General features: G+C 41.2%; 1 protein-coding gene across 5 annotated transcripts in view; it reads left to right on the top strand.

Annotated features, from left to right (window-relative positions):
* MICU3 (mitochondrial calcium uptake family member 3) overlaps nt 1–19,528 on the top strand; it is a 120,755-nt gene that overhangs the window by 48,278 nt on the left and 52,949 nt on the right. For all 5 annotated transcript variants that reach the window (XM_050947786.1, XM_050947788.1, XM_050947787.1 and 2 more), the window contains 2 exons: nt 7,419–7,466; nt 12,657–12,739. In XM_050947786.1, the coding sequence (XP_050803743.1) occupies nt 7,419–7,466; nt 12,657–12,739 (131 nt within the window). The remainder of the gene's footprint in view (nt 1–7,418; nt 7,467–12,656; nt 12,740–19,528) is intronic.

Here is a 19,528-nt window from a genome sequence, read left to right as displayed (position 1 = left end):
ATTCTTGTTAGAATGAGACCGTGAAAGAAGAGTTAAGTCCTTTCTGAGTATTGAGGCTGGAGGTATTTTTCTGTGCTGTTGCCAGATACCAACCCTGGGATGACTGCTGTTCAGTTTTTGTTAGCTTTCAAACTGAACTAAACATTTACAATAAAGCTATAAAGAAACCCCGAAAATAAGCTCATCTTTGGAACGGTACTAAAACTGTTGCAGGATGCCTCAACTTCATGGTCACGAAAACCATTTGCTGCTCACTATTGTCAGCATTAAATCAAAGAGAAGCCCTGAAGCCCTGAAATAAGGCTTTTTCTTTTTTTAAAGCTTCAGGATTTATTATACAGTAACTCCTTACTCAACATTGTAGTTATGTTCTTCAAAAATGTGACTTTTATCAAAATGATATTAAGCGAATCTAATTTCCCCATAAGAATTAATGTAAATGGGGGAATTAGGTTCCAGGGGAATTTTTTTGCCAGACAAAAAACATATACAGTAAATGTTTTAATACTGTACTCGCCAATAATGATTGTGAAGCTTGGTTGCGGTGGTGGAGAGGGTGAAAGAGGGTGGATTGTTCGGCTGCTCCTCTTGCTGTTCTTTCCAAAGGGCCACAGGGTGCTCAAGCTTTGCCCCAGGCCCGCCCCCACTCCACCCTTTCCCCCAAGGCCCCACCCCGCCGTGTCCTCGCCCCTTCCCCGCAAGCCTACTGAATTACTCGAAACAGCTGATGGCTGCAGGTGAGAGATGCGGAGAGGGGAGTTGCTGACCCACGGGGCGCCGGCGGGTGGAAAGCGCTGCGGAGGGTGGAAGGGAGCTGATAGGGGGTTTGCTGGCCCACCCTGGTACCAAGCCCCCACGGCCAAACAACATTATAAGCAATCACTGCACAGCTTTAAATGAGTATTTTCTCTAATAGATCAGCAACATAACAACGAAACAGTGATAACCGGGACGACGTTAAATGAGAACTTACTATACCTAAGTCCATTCGTATGAACTTTAGAATATTTCAAAACTAGAGAGTATATAGCAAGTACACTTAGCATGTATTAAAGTTGCAGTGGAACCTGTCCTGTGCATAACTCTTGTGCACCTTATAAATATGTTATGCTTGCAAGAGAAATGACCATAGTATGCTTTCTGCTATGAAGAATTTGGCTCCATAAAAATGAGTTTTAGATCATCTAAATGAAACACAAAAATTTCATTTTTAGAATGTTTATAAACAGTGGTTCAGCGATGTTAACTTATGTGCTGAGGACAATGTGCTAGGACTCAGGAGATCTGGGTTCTATTTTCAGTTGAGACATTTGGCAAAGTAACCGTGCTTCAGTTTTTCCATCTGTAAAAAACATCCAATCTTGGAAGATGCTTTGAGCTCTACTGATGAAAAACACTACATGAGGTATAACTATTATTTATTTATTACATACACCTTATTCCATTGAAAAATATTCATACATAAATAAAGATTCTGTAAGAACTAGTATTAAAATTAGGGCTCACATTTTAAATATTTAACAATAGGAATTGCCTTTCTTACCCTTCACATAACATTTGTTAAAACCATATATTTATTTATATATTTTAACTGTGTTACTCCTCAGTGCTTAAGTATATCTCCTTCATGCAGGGCTGTTGCAGAATTCCAGCAACACTTTTTTTTATTTTTGTTTTTGGTGACCTATCCTTTATTAAAAGATACCTTACTATGCAACTACTTTGTTAGGCTGAGAAGTTCCTGTGCAGTTCACATGAAAGCAATATTAAATTATTTGCATGTTCCTCATATATGATACAAGGTGCAAAACTGGATAGTATCTACATCAAATGTACCTTCGGTTTAGAAAAAGTATGAAGTAAAATATAAAGGAATTATTTAATTAAAAGTCTGACTAAACTGGTTGCTAAATGACACTTTAATTAATAATGGGGGGAAAACAAATACAGGCTCCCCTGCCTACTTCCCCTGCTGCAGGAGGGGGCATAAGCCACATGCCACTCTTACTCCACGTCTGATAAGAAAAGGGCAAGAACATTACAAACCTGAGGGGAAGCTAAATCCATCCTTGGATGAGGAACTGGACTGAAAGGCTTTCCTGCTGAGAAGCGATACTGAGTGTGCTACCCAGTAGACCACCTGACCCTCCGAGGGCTCTGTTGCGTTTGGCATGATAGACAGTGGTCTCAGCACACTGGTGGCCGAGGCATTGTCAATTTTGGGGGGGCCTCAAAGCAAAGGAGATTTTAAAGAAGAGATTTGAAGGAGTATGGTGAAGTAGCTTTATAGATACTTACAGGCAGATCCTCCCAAGCATGAGACAACATGGGAGAAAGCATAAGGTGCTTGTTTCTTATCAATATTTGATAATAAAATAATCTTCATATCAATTGAGAATTATGTTATGTGTTCTATTAATATTTGTTTAATAATAATAATAGTTGTGGCTCTACTTTTAAAAGATCCAGATATGCTCTGAATAATTGTAAACATTGCCATATAATAGGCAATCACATATGCAATATAAATAACTCTTCTTAGAAAGCTTCTGTAACTTTTTTTTCTGTTTGCAACCCACAATGGTATTTCTTGGAGCAATTGATTCAACTCCAGATTCCACACAGACAAAACAACTATCTCTCTACGTTATTTGAATTCTTTATTGAACTATTTTAGAACCTAGAACCTATTATATCAATATTCTCCATTAAAAAGCATATGCAATAATAAGTTTTGTGAATTGTGTAATTCAAATGTCTCTAAAATTTCTGCATCTGATTCACCAATGTTTTACTCTAGTTTTCTGCCAGTGAGAGTCAATTGAAATTGATAAAATTATGGTGTAAAATTGGAGCAAAGTGGTAGACTAATAATAGTGCTTTTAATTAGTAGGTTCAAAGTACTTTACAAAAGAGATGGTATCATTGTCTCCACTTTATAAATGGGGAATCTGAGAGGCAGAGAGATGACATGCCAAAGGCAGAGATAGGAATAGAATTGAGATCTCCAGAGTCCCAATCCAGTCTTAATCCCCTAGTCACACTGCCTCTCCATTAGGCTTTATTGCTACAATATATGCATTTTGATATCAAGTATGTAGATGGACAGGTCCTCAGCTGGTGTATTTTGGCAGAGCTTCATAGAAGTCAATTCAGCTACACCAATTTACACCAGCTAAGGATAGCGCCCAGGGCTTTTTATTTTAATTATTTTCACCTCAAGTGACCTCTGCACCTCCTATGTGGTCTTCAAGTTAGCCCTTCTTTCTGAGCAATAGTCATTCCAGAATCTTTCTCCCATAACACTCAGGGCAGTCAACCAGAACTATCTGTCCATAGGTTGCAATACACTAGTACAAACAAAAGGAGGGAATGCTTTCAAGGCCTCCTAGATAGCTCCCTTCATGTCTGCTGACATACTACTTGACAGTTGCTCTTCCTTCCCTTGTTTTACAACAAAGAAGGTGGTATCAAACACTGAAAAACAATCTGTAAAATAATTTTTTACATTTGACTGATTACTCAAGGATGTTTTACATCCCTTTATCTATATCTCAGCTGCATTTGATCTCTAGGTAGCTGACCTTCCAAGTAGTTACAGACCTAATGAAAAATTGGAACTGGCCTTTGACACATAACAGTAATTCTTAGTTTCTGAGGTGCTGTACGAAATCTAGATGCACAAGGCAGAATACATGGTTATATTTATTATTAGAGTAACTGCTTTTAAATTTTCGGTGCTAGCAGAAGTAGTTAAATTTTGTTTACAAATCTACAATTTTTTGGGGGGGCGAGGGAGGGAGTGAGATACTGACTTATAAGGAAAATGGATAGTAATAGAACTGCTTAGAAGCCTTCTCTACTTTAGCAGCACCATAACAACAACCAGCGGCATCAGGAGTTTTACTCCAGGAATTTCCATTTAGACTAGGAAAACGGGAGAAGAATTAAATATGTTTATTTTATTTTCTGAAATTAGGGGTGCGGCTAGGGTGGGAGAAGAAAGAGGTTCAAATTTGGTGAATTTACGGGTGTTTAAGGGTTCATTTGGGGGTGTGAATAGGTGGTTGGTGTGATTTAAATGATAGCTTAATCAACTGCCTTCCTTTTACATTATCCCCACATTCCAGCCTCAGTGGTGAGGACCAAAATGATCTGGGTATTTTTTCTTGTTTTTTGAGGGTAGGAGACATATCTGTCATGGAAGCATTGCCCTTTTAAGATAAATGGCCTGGGTGTAGGATTATTATGTGATCTGTTGTATTGGAGAATATTTAGGGAGTGGTTCTGAAGGTAATGGAGTTGAAGTTTTATGGTGTTTTACGGTATTATTGGTAAAGGTGTTTGGAAGAATGAATAGTCTTCTTAGATTGGCTTTGTAGCCTTCATTGAAGATGCTTGTTCTAGCATTGAGGTGTGGCAGCTATGACCATTCACTAACTACTGCAGGGGGCCAAAAGTGTTGAAAAATGTTGGTGTGTGTAGGGAATATGGTAGTGTCATATGCAGAGAATTAATTGTGAGTGTTTGGATTCCTCCATTCCTATATTCATGTATGGGAGGAGACAAGTCAGGAAAATACCTTGTGAAGTCAAAATGCATAATCTCCGTTTCACTGGTTTTGCCTATAGTTAAGGACAAAAATTCCAGTCTTAGCTTCATACTGAGTCCCCTGAGGCTTGCATGTACTAGCAAACCCTGGCTGGGTGTTACCATTTTACCAGTTTGGGTACAGTTGGGTCAAGCTAGGTATTCTGTACAGTATTAGCCTAAAGAAGACAAATGAAGATCTACTCTGCATTATTTTTGTATGCAGCCTGAAAAGCTGGAATTCTCCTGCACCCATGCTAGGTTGATTACAGTATGTTCATTTTGTGCAATTCCCAGGATGCATTTGAGTTGGAATATGTTCAGGAGTACCAGCTGATGTGTTGCAAACTGTCCGTGTGAGCTGCTGACCCACCTTGATGGTACCAAGGCTAATAGCAGTCAGTGTTTTTAACGTGTATGGATGACAAATTGTTGCAATGAACTTTGGATTTCCCAGCCACTATGATGACCATGAAAAAATTCCAGGTGGTTCCTGCTTCAACTCTCACAGCTAGTCATGTGTTTTGGTTTGTGATTGGAAGTTAATCTTTTAGGGCTAGATTTTTAAAGGTATGTAGGCACCTAAAGATGCAGATAGGAGACTAGTGGCGTTTTCAGTAGCACACAGGTGATTAACTTGCATAGAAATAAATGAGAGTTAGGTGTCTAGGCATTTTGAAAATCCCAATAGGCAGCTTCATCTTCAGGCAGCACTTAAATACTTGAAAAAATCTGGCCCTTGAAGTTTGGCCAATATTATAGACTAACTCATAACTCCTATGTTTTTGAGATAGTGCCCCTCCTATCATGTTGGGGACTAGGAACCAGTTTTGATGGTTTGTCCTTAAAGATTAATGGAGCTGAAGCCGTTCCAGTAGACACTTAAGGCAATAATTGTTCCTTAAGCAGCCCATTTTGAAAAGAGTCCAGAATACCCCTAATTCACTGACCTGGGCACGCTGCAAGACTATCTATTTACCTAGACTTTTGGGGAAAAAGGAGCACAATTTGTGATAATGGGCATATAATAGGGATGTTGAGTTCAACCCTGATTAATTATTTTCTGCAACAAGAACCAGATGCTAGTTCAGAATTTTTTGTGATTGGATTTTTAACGCATTGCAAAAGTATTGAGAGGCCTAGAATAGGTGCTTCATATATATCTAAATCAGTAAATAGTTCAGACATTACACTTTTTAACAAAGCCTTAAAAATCAGTATTTAATTAAAATTTATAAGCTCATCTAATAAGAGCTGAATGTAAAATTCAAAGCATAATTAGAGTGTATGTATGTATACACAGAGGCAGCTAAATACTAAAATCTGTGTATTGTTAAGCAATGTGAGAATCAAAATTCCTAACAAGATATGTGTACTAAGATTTAGTAAAATTATGACCCAAGCTTGAACATATTTAAACAGCTGACATCAGGAGGGAACACAGTTTTAATTGTAATGTGAAACCTTTGTATACTACCATAAGATACTTCCATGTGTCATAGTTGGGGTTTTGGAAAAACTTAATGTAATCCATCATACACATTACTTTCAAGAGATGAGACTAAGCTATGTTTTACCTAGTGTCTTAGTAGTAAGGCTGCAGTGTATTTGTAGAGCAACTTACCTAGACTACAAACCGCTCTCCGCTGGTGAGAGAGAGATTTTGGTTTTCTGACAGTTCCAAAATATCGGAAATTAATCTCACATTGAACAAAACCTTTTGGATATTTTTAACTTGTTCTAAAAGATAAAGAAAATGAAGGGCTACATTTGGAAAACAGGAGGAGGTGATTTATAACCATTAGTCCAGTGGCAGTGGTTCTTAACCTTTACTACAGCCTGCACCCCTTTGGTTCTCAAAATATGTTCTCTCACCCCTTATCAAAAATCATGCTTGTGCTTAATTTGTGTTTTTGATGATTTACATTCTAAATTTTTTTGGCATGTCTTGCACCCCCAGAAAGGGCATCTCACACCCCCAGGGGGTGTGTGCACCCCAGGTTAAGAACCACTGGGTTAGAGCAATCACCTGGAATGTGGACAGCCTAGGTCTGGAGCAGAGGGCCTAGACCACCAGGCTATTGGGTTCCTATTCTAGTGTGGGGCTTTTGAAGCTGTTCCATTTCCTATAAGTAAATATTCATTGAAGCAGGAATTGGAATGTAGGTGTTCTCCTTCCCAGGTGAGTGTCCTGAGTACAAGGCTATAACGTCATTCATTTTCACTATTCCCTCCTCAATGACGGTTCAAGTATTTTATAAAAAGTGGAACAGCTTCTACGGGACAGAGTAAGAGAGCTCCTCCCTCCTTTAGAATACCCAATAGCCTGGTTATTATGGTACTTACCTAGAAGGAGTGGAGACCTGGGTTCAAGTCCCTGGTCTGGAGTGTAGATTTGAACCTGGGTCTTCCACTTCCCAAATGAGTACTCTAACCATTGCACTAAAGGTTATAAGGGGAGGTGACAGTGCCCCCCTCCTTTTTTTGTGAGTAATACCTAGATCTCTGTGTGAAATCTTACTTGAAAAAGATTTCATTTTGCTAATGCTGAAATGATTGATTTTGACTTTTTGGGATATTTTTCTGTTTTTTTGTTTGTTTTTTTTTTTACTGAAACATTTTGCTGGAATCTACATGAATTTGCAAAATGTTTCAGTCAACCTAAATCTGCTTTCTGACTGAAAAATAGTTTCATCTGAACAATTTTGCCCAGCTGTAATGTATATATGTGTTAATAAAAAAAAAAGAAAGAAAAGTCTAATTTTTCAAGCTTAACAAATGAAGGCTCATTAGAGTTGATATGACATGACACTTTTTTTTGTCTCTAGGTTTGATTTCCTACACAGAATATCTGTTTCTCCTTTGTATCTTAACAAGTAAGTATTCTGAAAAAAACTCACTGCAATTTTGTAAGTAGAGGAGGTTTTGGAATTAATTGATAAACTTAACCGTAACAAGTCACTGGGACCAGATGGCATTCACCCAAGAGTTCTAAAAGAACTCAAATGTGAAATTGTGGAACTATTAACTATGGTTTGTAACCTGTCCTTTAAATCAGCTTCTGTACCCAGTGACTGGAAGATAGCTATTGTAACGCCAGTATTTAAAAAGGGCTCTAGAGGTGATCCTGGCAATTACAGACCAGTAAGTCTAATGTCAGTAGCGGGCAAATTAGTTGAAACAATAGTAAAGAATAAAATTGTCAGACACACAGAAGAACATAAATTGTTGGGCAAAAGTCAACGTGGTTCCTGTAAATGGAAATCATGTCTTACTAATCTATTACAGTTCTTTGAAGGGGTCAACAAACATGTGGACAAGGGGGATCTATGGACATAGTGTACTTAGATTTACAGAAAGCCTTTGACAAGGTCCTTCACCAAAGGCTCTTAACTAAATTAAGTTGTCAATGGATAAGAGGGAAGATCCTTTCATGGATTGAGAACTGGTTAAAAGACAGGGGAAAAAGGGTAGGAATAAATGGTAAATTTTCAGAATGGAGAGGAGTAACTAGTGGTCTTCCCCAAGGGTCAGTTCTAGGATCAGTCCTATTCAACTTATTCGTAAATGATCTGGAGAAGGGGGTAAACAGTGAGGTGGCAAAGATTGCAGATGATACTAAACTGCTCAAGATAGTTAAGACCAAACAGGGCCAGTGCAAGGATGTTTCGCGCCCTAGGCGAAACTTCCACCTTGTGCCCTCCCCTGTCCCCGAGCCCCTTCCCTCAGGTGCCCCCCCCCCCCCGCGGCAGCTCCCCCGTTCCGCCCTGAGGTGACCCCCCTGCAGCAGCTCCCCCCATCCGCTCTGAGGCGCCCCCCCTGCGGCAGCTCCTCAGCCCCCCGCCCCAACTCGCCCCTGCTCCTCCTCCACCCTGAGCATGCTGTCACTGCTTCACTTCTCCTGCCTTCCAGGCTTGCGGCACCTATGTTATGTAAGATTCTGAATTTATTCCAAAAATTATTTAAATTATATGGGGAAAAGTCACATGCATCTTTTCCATATAACTTGGCCACTGTGTTATCCCAGTGTAATCTCCTAACATTTCAATTGAAGTGTTGTATTACATAAGGCACCCTTTACTGAAAATGAGAGATTAAGGATTATCAGATTATTTGAACATCAGTTTGTAGTGCATAATCTCAGTCCTCTGAAATTGCTGCATAATTGTTAGATAAATTTATTAACATTTATAAAGGACTTTTGAAGATGGAGAGAGATACATAAATTGTAAATATTATTTTTCAATCCATATATGATATCTGCTTACACAGTTTTAGAAAATCTGTTGAAACTGAGCCAAACATTTATTTGTAAACAACAAACATCATCAAAATTAAATATTTGTTTTGTCTTCCACCTGGGAATACAATATCCAAGAATGTAGAAGGTGTAATTGTTTGATTGTACTAGAGTCAATTATTTATAGTATAGATCAGGGGTAGGCAACCTATGGCACACATGCCAAAGGCAGCACGCGAGCTGATTTTCAGTGGCACTCACACTGCCCGGGTCCTGGCCACTGGTCCTGTGGGCTCTGCATTTTAATTTAATTTAAAATAAAGTTTCTTAAACATTTTTAAAATCTTTTTTACTTTACATACAACAATAGTTTAGTTATATATTATAGGCATATAGAAAGAGACCTTCTAAAAACATTAAAATGTATTACCGGCATGCAAAACCTTAAAATTAGAATGAATAAATGAAGACTCGGCACACCTCTTCTGAAAGGTTGCCGACCCCGGTATAGATTTTCCATAACTAACACATTTGTTTGAGATTTTAGATTTGTAAATTAAAAATGTACAAACTAGTTTCAGAAGTTTTGTTAACTTCAAATAGTAGGCTTTTAAAACTGTCATCTTTTGGAATTTAATAATCAAACACAAAAACCACAAAAGTGCTTCATATATTTGGGTATTTCATGCAAGAATTCTCGACGGTAAGCATGAAATCATGTACACAGGGTTGTATGTGTCAGAACCCAGTTCTTTCTAATCCAAACTTTTCAAAGAGGTTTATATGAGAAACTGATACCTCAGATGTAGAGCTCGGGGCTCTTCTTTCATAAGAAGTTAAGGGAGGAGAAAACCCCATTTTCTACATAAGCTGAAAGCTGTTCTCCAGAAAGAAAGTGTATTTGTCACTGAGAAAGAGTGAAGTTGGCTATGGACTACCTAAGATACTATTTGCTGAGGAACCCTTTTTCTCTGATTACAGTCCTCCCTAAATGGAGCCTTGGCAGGCACCCAGTGCTGACAGCAGGAGCCCGACAGGCACCTTGCGCTGACTCATAATTTGGGGGGGCACTGAAACCTGAACCCTAGTGTGCCCAGCAGGGACTGAAGCCCCAGTACTTCCCAGCAGATGCTGAAGCTCTGAACTCCAGTGCACCTGGTGGGGCTTCATTTAGGGAGGGCAGGGGGGCACCTGCCCAACCCCCCAGTTACAAGTCAGCCCTGAGCGCCAGCTCTTCTGAACCCACCAGCACACAGCCAGTCACTCCTCTCTCTATCTGCACTAGACCCCCACACACACACACACTAACTGCTCTCGGCTCCCCAGAGTTTTGTGGTCTGGTCAAAAGCATCTAGCAATCTGGATTTTTCCCACAGTCCTTCTGTTGACTACCCCTGCTCTAGAATATTTTGGTTAAGGAGCTTCCCTGAATTTGTTTTCCATTACAGATAATATCCATATAATGGACTAGTGTCTGACCAAAAATTAGATTCTTTATTATAGATAAGAAGTGAAATGAGAAGTGCCTTATCCATCTTTTGACTGAAGAATAAAATAGTTCAATAGTCTGAATGGTAGAAGTTAAACTGGAATTTTCAAAATCCAAACAGTAGAGGTTGTGAGCTGGTGCCATTTTTATGTAATGACAAAGTTAGAAGAGGGCTTTAGTCCATCATTGCATAGGGCCACATGTAAAGGCAAAAAATTATTACTAAACCAGATAATGTAATAAACTTTGGAGTTCAGGTTAATATGACTGGGTTTTCAACTCTTCCTTCCAAGTACTAAAGAGACCTACTAGAATAATAGTGTACATGTGGAGTAAATACAATCATTGCATATCTTTTATAGAGATGGAATGTATGGTCATAGGACTGGGCTTTAAATTGGCTTGTCAGCTGTTCCTCTTGCCAATATCAGGGAACATGAGTATGGATTGTTTTAGTTGGTAGCTTTAAGTCCTGACCAAGGGCGCATAGTAGTATCTCTTTAGTCAGTGGGAGATCTGTTTTTTTTCCCAACCAAACTTTTGGCCAGTCAGTTTAATAAAAATGTCATTTGATATTTTAAAAGGAAATTTATATTGGAAGATTCTCTGAAGGATTCATTTAACATCTTAGTCTCCATTTTTTTTCTAGTGCTGCCTTGGCATTTAGAAGTTGAAAGGAAATGGTATTCGTAATTCTCTGAGCCTCTCTGGTTAATAAATTACTGGTACTTTGGTATAACAAAATGTTCTGTTAGCCTCTTATTATTATTTCAAAGTCATTTGATACTCTCTGTCCTCAGGTGAGACATTAATTCCTATAAAAGTCAATGGAGTTACACATACGGTGAATCTGCCCCCTTATCTTTAATTTCCAGGCTTTTGAAATATAATAGAGCTCAGTGGGATGGGGGAAAGTGCATGTGTGTCACCTTTTATTAGCCTAACATAAGTAATACAGTGCTAAACAGAAGAAGGCTTTCCAGCTCTTGGTTACTCCTGATCTTGAGATTCTGTTACTTGCCTTGTCCCTATTTCCCTTTTCCTTGTGTCCTCTAAATACATTTCCTTGTTAAATCTGTTCTGTGAGTGATATCTTAAATTTCATTTCTTGCCCTATTTGGTTTTTTTTGCCATAATTCACAAGATACTAAATTGTTTGCTTACTTTGATATTGCTAGATTTTTAAAAGGTTTATTACATAAGCTTCTAATATAGCCTGACTTTTGAATTCTCTTGTTTAGTCTTTACTAGTCTTTATCTGTATTCTTTTAAGATGTCATTTCTTCTGGCTGTTTCCAAAGCTTTTAAAGACAGCAATGAGTGATTTGTAGGGTATTTTAAAAGATAGCCTGTTTACTCTCTTCCACAAAGATAAGGTTGTCTTTAAGACTGTCACTTCTCACCTAACGCTGTTCAGGATTTCACCTTGGACAGTCTGTTGTTTCTCTTATTGTCCTTAGCAAGTTCTTGTTTCTGGATAGTAGAAGTCAGTTTTTGTAAAATTGAATGGTAACAAGATTGTAAATTAAAAATTTGGATGATATTTCATCATTGCAAAAACCTTATAAGTTTGGGAGGGTTTATTAACTAATTTTGGTGGGTCGTGCCTTTCCAAGCAAAAGTTGTACAAATGGATTGACTGTGTGTGTTTTTGCTGAGTAAAGCTGGCTCTGAATTAAGGTGCATTCTTCCAGCAACATGGTAGTCTCTATTTATCTGACATTCCAATCAACATAATTTTCAGATCAGACATGTGGAATCAGATATATATCTTTTTGGAAGCACTATTTGGACTTCTGTGCAACAGCTGATCCTCACTTCAATTAAGCAGTATTGTAAAAATATATATATTTTTAAATCTCCTAATTCTGTAAGCACATAACCACCACCACCACCACCCCAGCACCTCCCCCCCTACACACACACACAAATAATGGGTTTTGCCTCAATTTCCACAATGACTTTGGGAGGAACATTGGCCCTACCCCTAGGAGGTGGCAACAGGGAATAGCCATGTGTGATTGCTTCTCCCTCCTCAATACCAAACCAGCCACTGCTCTAAGATGTTTTACCTTTTTTCTTTTCTTTTCTTTTTTTTTTTTTTCAGTCTATGAACTTTGAGGTGTGCATTAAGTTTCTGAAATGTTGAAAGTGAAACAAATGTATAAGGTGAGATCCCTAGCTGCTGTAAGTCAGTTATATACTGTTTATATGCACAAATATACTGATTTACGCTAGTTAAGGATCTGGTCTAAAATATTTGGTTTATATTCATAAAGGTTAAATTTTTATCATAACTTTTGCAAATAATTGACAGTCGTATTCTTTTTCTGGCAGAGCCTCATGCAGGTTTTAAAATAGCTTTCAACATGTTTGATACTGATGGCAATGAGATGGTCGACAAAAAGGAGTTCTTAGTGGTATGTATATTAGATATTGCCCTCTGATCAGTTTCTGAGTATTTTGACATAATCTTGCCATCATTCTATTTTTATGTTTAAATTCTTTATGACAATGAGAGATTGCATAAAGTGGTAATGAACTGTAAATGTGAACTATTTATAATGACGCATAGATGTACTGCATGCTGTGCTTTGAAGTTGAATTGTCATTTCCCTTCTTCTCCTTTTGTTGTTAATAAATTTCTCTAATAAAATTCCGTTTGGGCTAATATTGCCACAGCTGTGATCAGCAGTTACTTGAGCTAGACACTTTGGTATAACAATGAGGGAGCTTGTGGCAGGATGTTCTCCAGGTGGCCCCTTGACTTTGTCGTTTATTTCCCCACTTGATCCAAAATAACCTGAATTGGTTGACTTTCATGACATGCTGCAAGGCCAATCTATTTTGGGGACCATTTGGAGAGGCTCTGAGGTAGAACTGAGATATTGCTGTGCTGCTTTGCCCCACCGTATCATTAAGGTCCGATTTCATCAAAGCACTACAGTGTGTTTAAATAATATTGATTTCAGGTGAAGACGTACAGTGAAGCACATGCTGAAGTGATTTGCTGAATTGGGCCCTTAGTGATTTTATTACCTGGATGATGTTGGTGGCAAGGCTGACTGGGGTCTGAATAATTTGTACTTTTAAATAATGGGAGGGCACCTAGAGCTTTTGGATTAGGTGTTGTGACAGATACGACAATTTCCTGCAATATCATTGGGAGCTCTTACTGTATTAAGTTTATGTATCATTGTGGGCCAGGGATTGAAGGTAACTCCGTGGGGGAGAGTAACCACAGCCCTCCAGGAACTAAGAACAGTGGAGTGTGATTGGGTACTCACTCAGGATGTAACACATCCAGAGAGGGACCATGTCCTGGGGAGGCTCAGCTATACTAATTCACAGGGGCGGCAGGTTTGTATAATTATTGGTGGTTCCCAAAACGGGTCCAAGTCCCACCCCCCAACAGGGGTGCTGGGGAGAGGGCTGCGGGGTGGGGCCGGGAATGAGGGGTTCCTGGTGCAGGAGGGGGCTCAGGGCTGGGGCAGAGGGTTGGGGTGCAGGGGGTGCGGGCTCTGGAGTGGGGTGGGGCTGAACTGGGGATGAGTTTGGGGTGCAGGCAGGCTGCCCTTGGCTGGGGCCAGAGACAAGGATTCCCCCCAGTCCTCTCCCCACCAGCAGCAGCGAGCTCTGGGGCAGGAGCCTCCCTCTCCACTCCTGGCAGCACACTCACCTAACACCACTGTCACTGCTTTTAGGGCCTCTCTCAGATCCAGGAATCCCCTTCACTTCCGCTGTGGTGGGTGCAGGGGGGGGCTGCCATCATGTGTGTGCCTTCTCCCCTGCTGCTGTCCCTCACTGTAGCCTCACTGGAGGTGGGGGATTGGGCTACCCCTTGCCCAGCATGGGGCAGGAGCAGTGACTGTGGGCGGGGGGCCCCCTGTGCTGGTGGATGGTCCCGTTGGAAAAGCGAAGAGACTGTCCAGCTGAGGCGTAAGGGCAGGGTCAGCCTCGGTCAGCCCGCACTGGCACTAGTGGCTGTGGGTCACTAGGACCCTGCGGCGGCAGTTGATGCCATGACCTGGCATTGCGGAGTGCAGCGCAGAGCTGCAGGGGGCAGCCACCCGCTTGAGGCAGGGATGCTATGGGACCTGGGGAGACGTGCAGGGGCAGCACGTGGGGGCTGGGATACCCTTGGGGAGGCCATGGGGGCGGCAGGTAGGGCCTGGGAAGAGACCCAGCCCCATACATTGGTGGAGCGGGGCCCGTGAGCCCCGAATTTGCTAGAGCATGGGCACCATGGGCCCATATAACTCACCATCCCTGCTAGTTCCACTGGATTCTCCAGAGGCCAAAGACAAAGGAAGGACTTTTAGGTAATTAACCTGAGTTTATGCTAACTCAGGGGCTTCATTATGTTCTGGAAAACAGACAAGGCCTTCTGTCCAAGAGAAGGGCCCCAGTCCTTGGGGAAGGGTTGGAAGGACTGACGGCAACCAGGGGTCATCCCTGTTAAGCTTATTAGCATGCACGTAGGGTTTTTTTTAATTGTTTTAATATATTTTCTCTGAAATGCTTTCTTACTTTACGACTAAATGGTTGACATGAGGTGACTAGGCTTAATCCCTGATTCTACCCTGGGTTTATCACTGTTCCCATGTAGAGTGCCTGTGCATAGTGTATGACAGGATGAAGGCCTTCACTGTCTCCGTGTAATTTCTAGCAGGCAAAACCTCCACCATAATAACTGGTATAATTTGTGCTAGTCTTAGCTAAGCCAAAGTGTAAATGGATATATGGGCTGAAACAATGTCATCTGTGAAGCACATTGGTAGAGATATGTAAAATATTGATTTTTGGTGCACCTTTACTGTTATACTGCAATAGAACCTCAGAGTTATGGACACCTCGGGAATGGAGGTTGTCTATAACTGAAGTGTTTGTAACTCTGAATAAAGGGCTGCAGATCCAGCGGCTGATTCTCAAGGCCAAGCTTCAGCAGCAGCTGAGCTCTGTACTCAGCTCAGGCATGAGTTTGCAAACGTGTCCCTCTCCTGGGTGTCTCTGTCTCTGTCTCTCTGTGTGTGTGTGTGTGTGTGTGTGTGTGTGTGTGTGTGTGTGTGTGTGTGTGTGTGTGTGTGAGAGAGAGAGAGAGGGAGGGGGGAGTAAAAACAGCCCGTTCCCGCCAGCTGGGGGAGGGTGAGTAAAAACAGTGCATCCCCCTCCTGGCGGAGCAGGGGTGAAAGCAGCTCAGATCCCAGCCCTGCTCCTGCTCTGCTGGATCTGGCTGCTGTGGGCTGGCAGCCCGAGCATCTTGCTGTAAATAGCTGCCCTGCACATGGAGTTGGGGACAGGCATCCCAGATGTTTCTACCTTTAAGATGCAATAGAGGCACAGTACAGTATTTGCCTTTTTTTTTTTTTTTAATCTCTGCTTCTGCCTGATTTGTTACTTCTGGTTTCACATGGTGCCCAGTTGACCAGTCAGCCTATAACTCTGGTGTCCGTATCTTCGAGGTACTACTGTAAATAAAGGAACTAAGTTGCTGTTGTCTCTTGCAAACAGAGAGTTCCCCTGTTGAAGAATCATTTTCCAAGACTCAAAAGTGCTGTTTATTCTAGCAAGAGTTTGGAATAAATTGTATTTAATAAATTGACTTCTGATATGTCTTCTTTGAACAGTAGAATGCTAACACACAGTGTAACGTGATAAGTTCTCCCATTTTTGGCCTTTGTCTCTGTTTCCTTCTTATGGGACTTTATGGGCTAGATTCTTCTCAGTGCCAAGATCTGCACCTCTCCTCCTGTGACAAGCAGGCCATCAGGGAGTCAGTTTTAGCTCTCTGATTCTCAAACCGTAGTGGCTCCATCCCCAGCTCTGGTGTAAGCTTTACGCTTTAACTGAAGTAAACTGGCTATGAACCTTATCCATGCATAGTCCAGCTGAGAATTGGCAAAGTGTAGCAATGTTCTGACATAGACCCTGTGAAGAAGTTGATGATGGGGAGAAGTTAGAGTTCAGTAGTCACTCCATCAGTATTGTACCGGATTAAACCTCTGTCTTTCCCTCCTGTGGAGGAATTCTCAGTTAGCCGCTTGCAGTCGGGATGTGGCTCTTTTCTGCTACTCAAGCAATGAGTAGAATCTGGACTGCATATATAAATCTGGCTCGGGTGTTTTCCTTGATCTGAAAAAGTAAATTATCTAGATTTAAAAGGTGTATTGTGCTTTGTGCATGGGGAAACATAACAGCCACCTGTCAACAGCACCTATAGGGCATAAAATATTACAAACTTTTGAGAGACGCAATGCAAATCTTGGGCATAATTGGGCCCTGTATATGATATACTATAAACTGTTTAAAAAGTGCTGAAAACCATGATATCACACTGAGGGTACGTCTATACTATGGGATTATTCCGATTTTACATAAACCAGTTTTATAAAACAGATTGTATAAAGTCGAGTGCACGCAGCCACACTAAGCACATTAATTCAGCGGTGTGCGTCCATGGTCCGAGGCTAGCGTCGATTTCTGGAGCGTTGCACTGTGGGTAGCTATTCCATAGCTATCCCATAGTTCCTGCAGTCTCCCCCGCCCCTTAGAATTCTGGGTTGAGAGCCCAGTGGCTGATGGGGCAAAAATCATTGTCGCGGGTGGTTCTGGGTAAATGTCGTCAGTCATTCCTTCCTCCGGGAAAGCAACGGCAGACAATCATTTCGCCCCCTTTTTCCCTGGATTGCCCTGGCAGACGCCATAGCATGGCAACTGTGGAGCCCGTTCTGCTTTTTTTTTTACAGTCATGGTATGTGTACTGGATGCCACGGACAGAAGCGATACTCCAGCGCTACACAGCAGCATTCATTTGCTTTTGCATAATAGCAGAGATTGTTACCAGTCGTTCTGTACCGTCTGCTGCCAGTGTAATTTGGCAATGAGATGACGGTTATCTGTCCTTCTGTGCTGTCCGCATGCTATCCTGGGTGCCCCTGGCTGAGATTGGCTGGGGGCGCAAAAGCAAAACTGGGAATGACTCCCCGAGTCAATCCCTCCTTTATGGTTTCTAAAAATAGAGTCAGTCCTGCCTAGAATATGGGACAAATGTACTAGAGAAGCAGTGTATCAGAGAGTACAGCTGCTCTGTGTCAGATCCCGCAGAAATGATGAGTTACATGCCATTCATGGGGGGTGCCTCTGCAACAACCCCACCTGTTGCTTCCCTTCTCCCCCAACCTTCCTGGGCTACTGTGGCAGTGTCCCCCACATTTGTGTCCATGAAGTAATAAAGAATGCAGGAATAAGAAACACTGAGTTTTTAGTGACATAAAATAAGGGGGAGGCAGCCTCCTGGTGCTATGATAGTCCAGGCAGGACATTAAGGAGTGTGGGTGAGAGGAGCCCAGCATCTCACTGCTATGATAGTCCAGGCAGTACAGAATCTTTTCTTTTCACATGAAAGGGAGGGGGCTGATTGAAGCTCAGCCCCCAGTTGCTATGATGAAGATGGTTACCAGCCGTTTTGTACCATCTACTGGGAATGACCGGGAGTCATTCCTATTTTCACCCAGGCACCCCCAGCCAGCCTCACCTGAAGCCAGCCAGGAGCACTCATGGGTTGATAACAAGGACGGTTACTAGTCCTACTGCACCGTCTGCCACCGGGGAGGGGAGAGGAGCGGATACTTCTCTTCAGTGCTGCAGCATCGCGTCTACCAACAGCATTCAGTAGACATAGGGTGACATTGAAAGAGGTCAAGAAATGATTTCTTTCCCTTTTCTTTCAGGTGGGGGGGGGAGTAAATTGACGAGCTATTCCCTGAACCACGCCGGAAAATGTGTGTGAACCTACAGGCATTGGGAGCTCAGCCAAGAATGCAAATACTTTTCGGAGACTGCTGGGGACGGTGGGATAGCTGGAGTCCTCAGTACCCTCTCCCTCCCTCCATGAGCTTTCATTTGAGTCTCTGGCTTCCCGTTACACTTGTCACGCAGCACTGTGTAGCCTATAGATTTTTTTTCAGACGCTTTGGCATTTCGTCTTCTGTAACGGAGCTTTGATAGAACAGATGTCTCCCCATACAGCAATCAGATTCAGTATCTCCCGTACGGACCATGCTGGAGCTCTTTTTGGATTTGGGACTGCATTGCCACCCGTGCTGATCAGAGCTCCATGCTGGGCAAACAGGAAATGAAAATCAAAATTTCGCGGGGCTTTTCCTGTTTACCTGGCCACTGCATCTGAGCTGAGATTGCTGTCCAAAGTGGTCACAGTGGTGCACTGTGGGATACCACCCGGAGGCCAATACCATCAATTTGCGGCCACACTAACCCTAATCCGATATGGTAATACCGATTTTAGCACTACTCCTCTCGTCGGGGAGGAGTACAGAAACCGATTTAAAGAGCCCTTTATATCGATATAAAGGGCCTCATAGTGTGGACGGGTACAGCGTTAAATCGGTTTAATGCTGCTAAAATCGGTTTAAATGCGTAGTGTAGACCAGGCCTAATAGTAAGGTTTATTACACTTTATACAAGTCAGTTTAACTGTATAATTACTTTAATTATGCAGTGTATAGTATATGAGTGCCAACTATGTGATATTTCAACCATCATGTAACCAAATGAGTTACTTGTTAGACAGATTGTGTTATAATAAAGACAGGTTATCAGTTTGCTAAAACTGAAATTTTGACTTTTCATCTGAATTTGGAATAAGAAAATGTTTTGAAATCTCAAATTCTCATGGGACAGGAAAATTATTTCCCATGTTTAGTATAAATAAATTAAGGTTTTCACAGGAACATTAATTTGTCTAAATTGTACATATAGTTTTCTATAAATGACGGTATAGATTTAATCAGTATAAATAGTAAACCAAAATACTACGTATCTTAAATGTGCAACATGGACTAGTTAACGTTGCTATAGGAACACTTTTGCATTTCTTGGCTGTTTAGCCTATACATTCTGAAACGTAATATTGCATTAATCTATGTTTTGCAGTTGACTATATCTAATATATGATTGACATAATATATAAATGGACTTTATAAAGATTTAGATAACTATGCATGGGTATTATGCATTATCCTGTTTAAGAGGTTTGATATAAGCAGATTTGATTCTTCTTTTACTATGATTTTTGGGTCTATATTGTGATGGAAGTTGAAAGTTAATACAGATTTAAATGGAAAATTCATACTGTTTCACTCTTCAGGAACTATCACTGCTAAGTAGTTGATGATAAGTGATCTATTTTC

Source organism: Gopherus flavomarginatus, chromosome 3, assembly GCF_025201925.1.
Source record: "Gopherus flavomarginatus isolate rGopFla2 chromosome 3, rGopFla2.mat.asm, whole genome shotgun sequence".
NCBI lineage: Eukaryota > Metazoa > Chordata > Testudines > Testudinidae > Gopherus > Gopherus flavomarginatus.
Note: the sequence above shows the minus strand (reverse complement) of the source record. Positions and strands in the feature narration are given on the sequence as shown.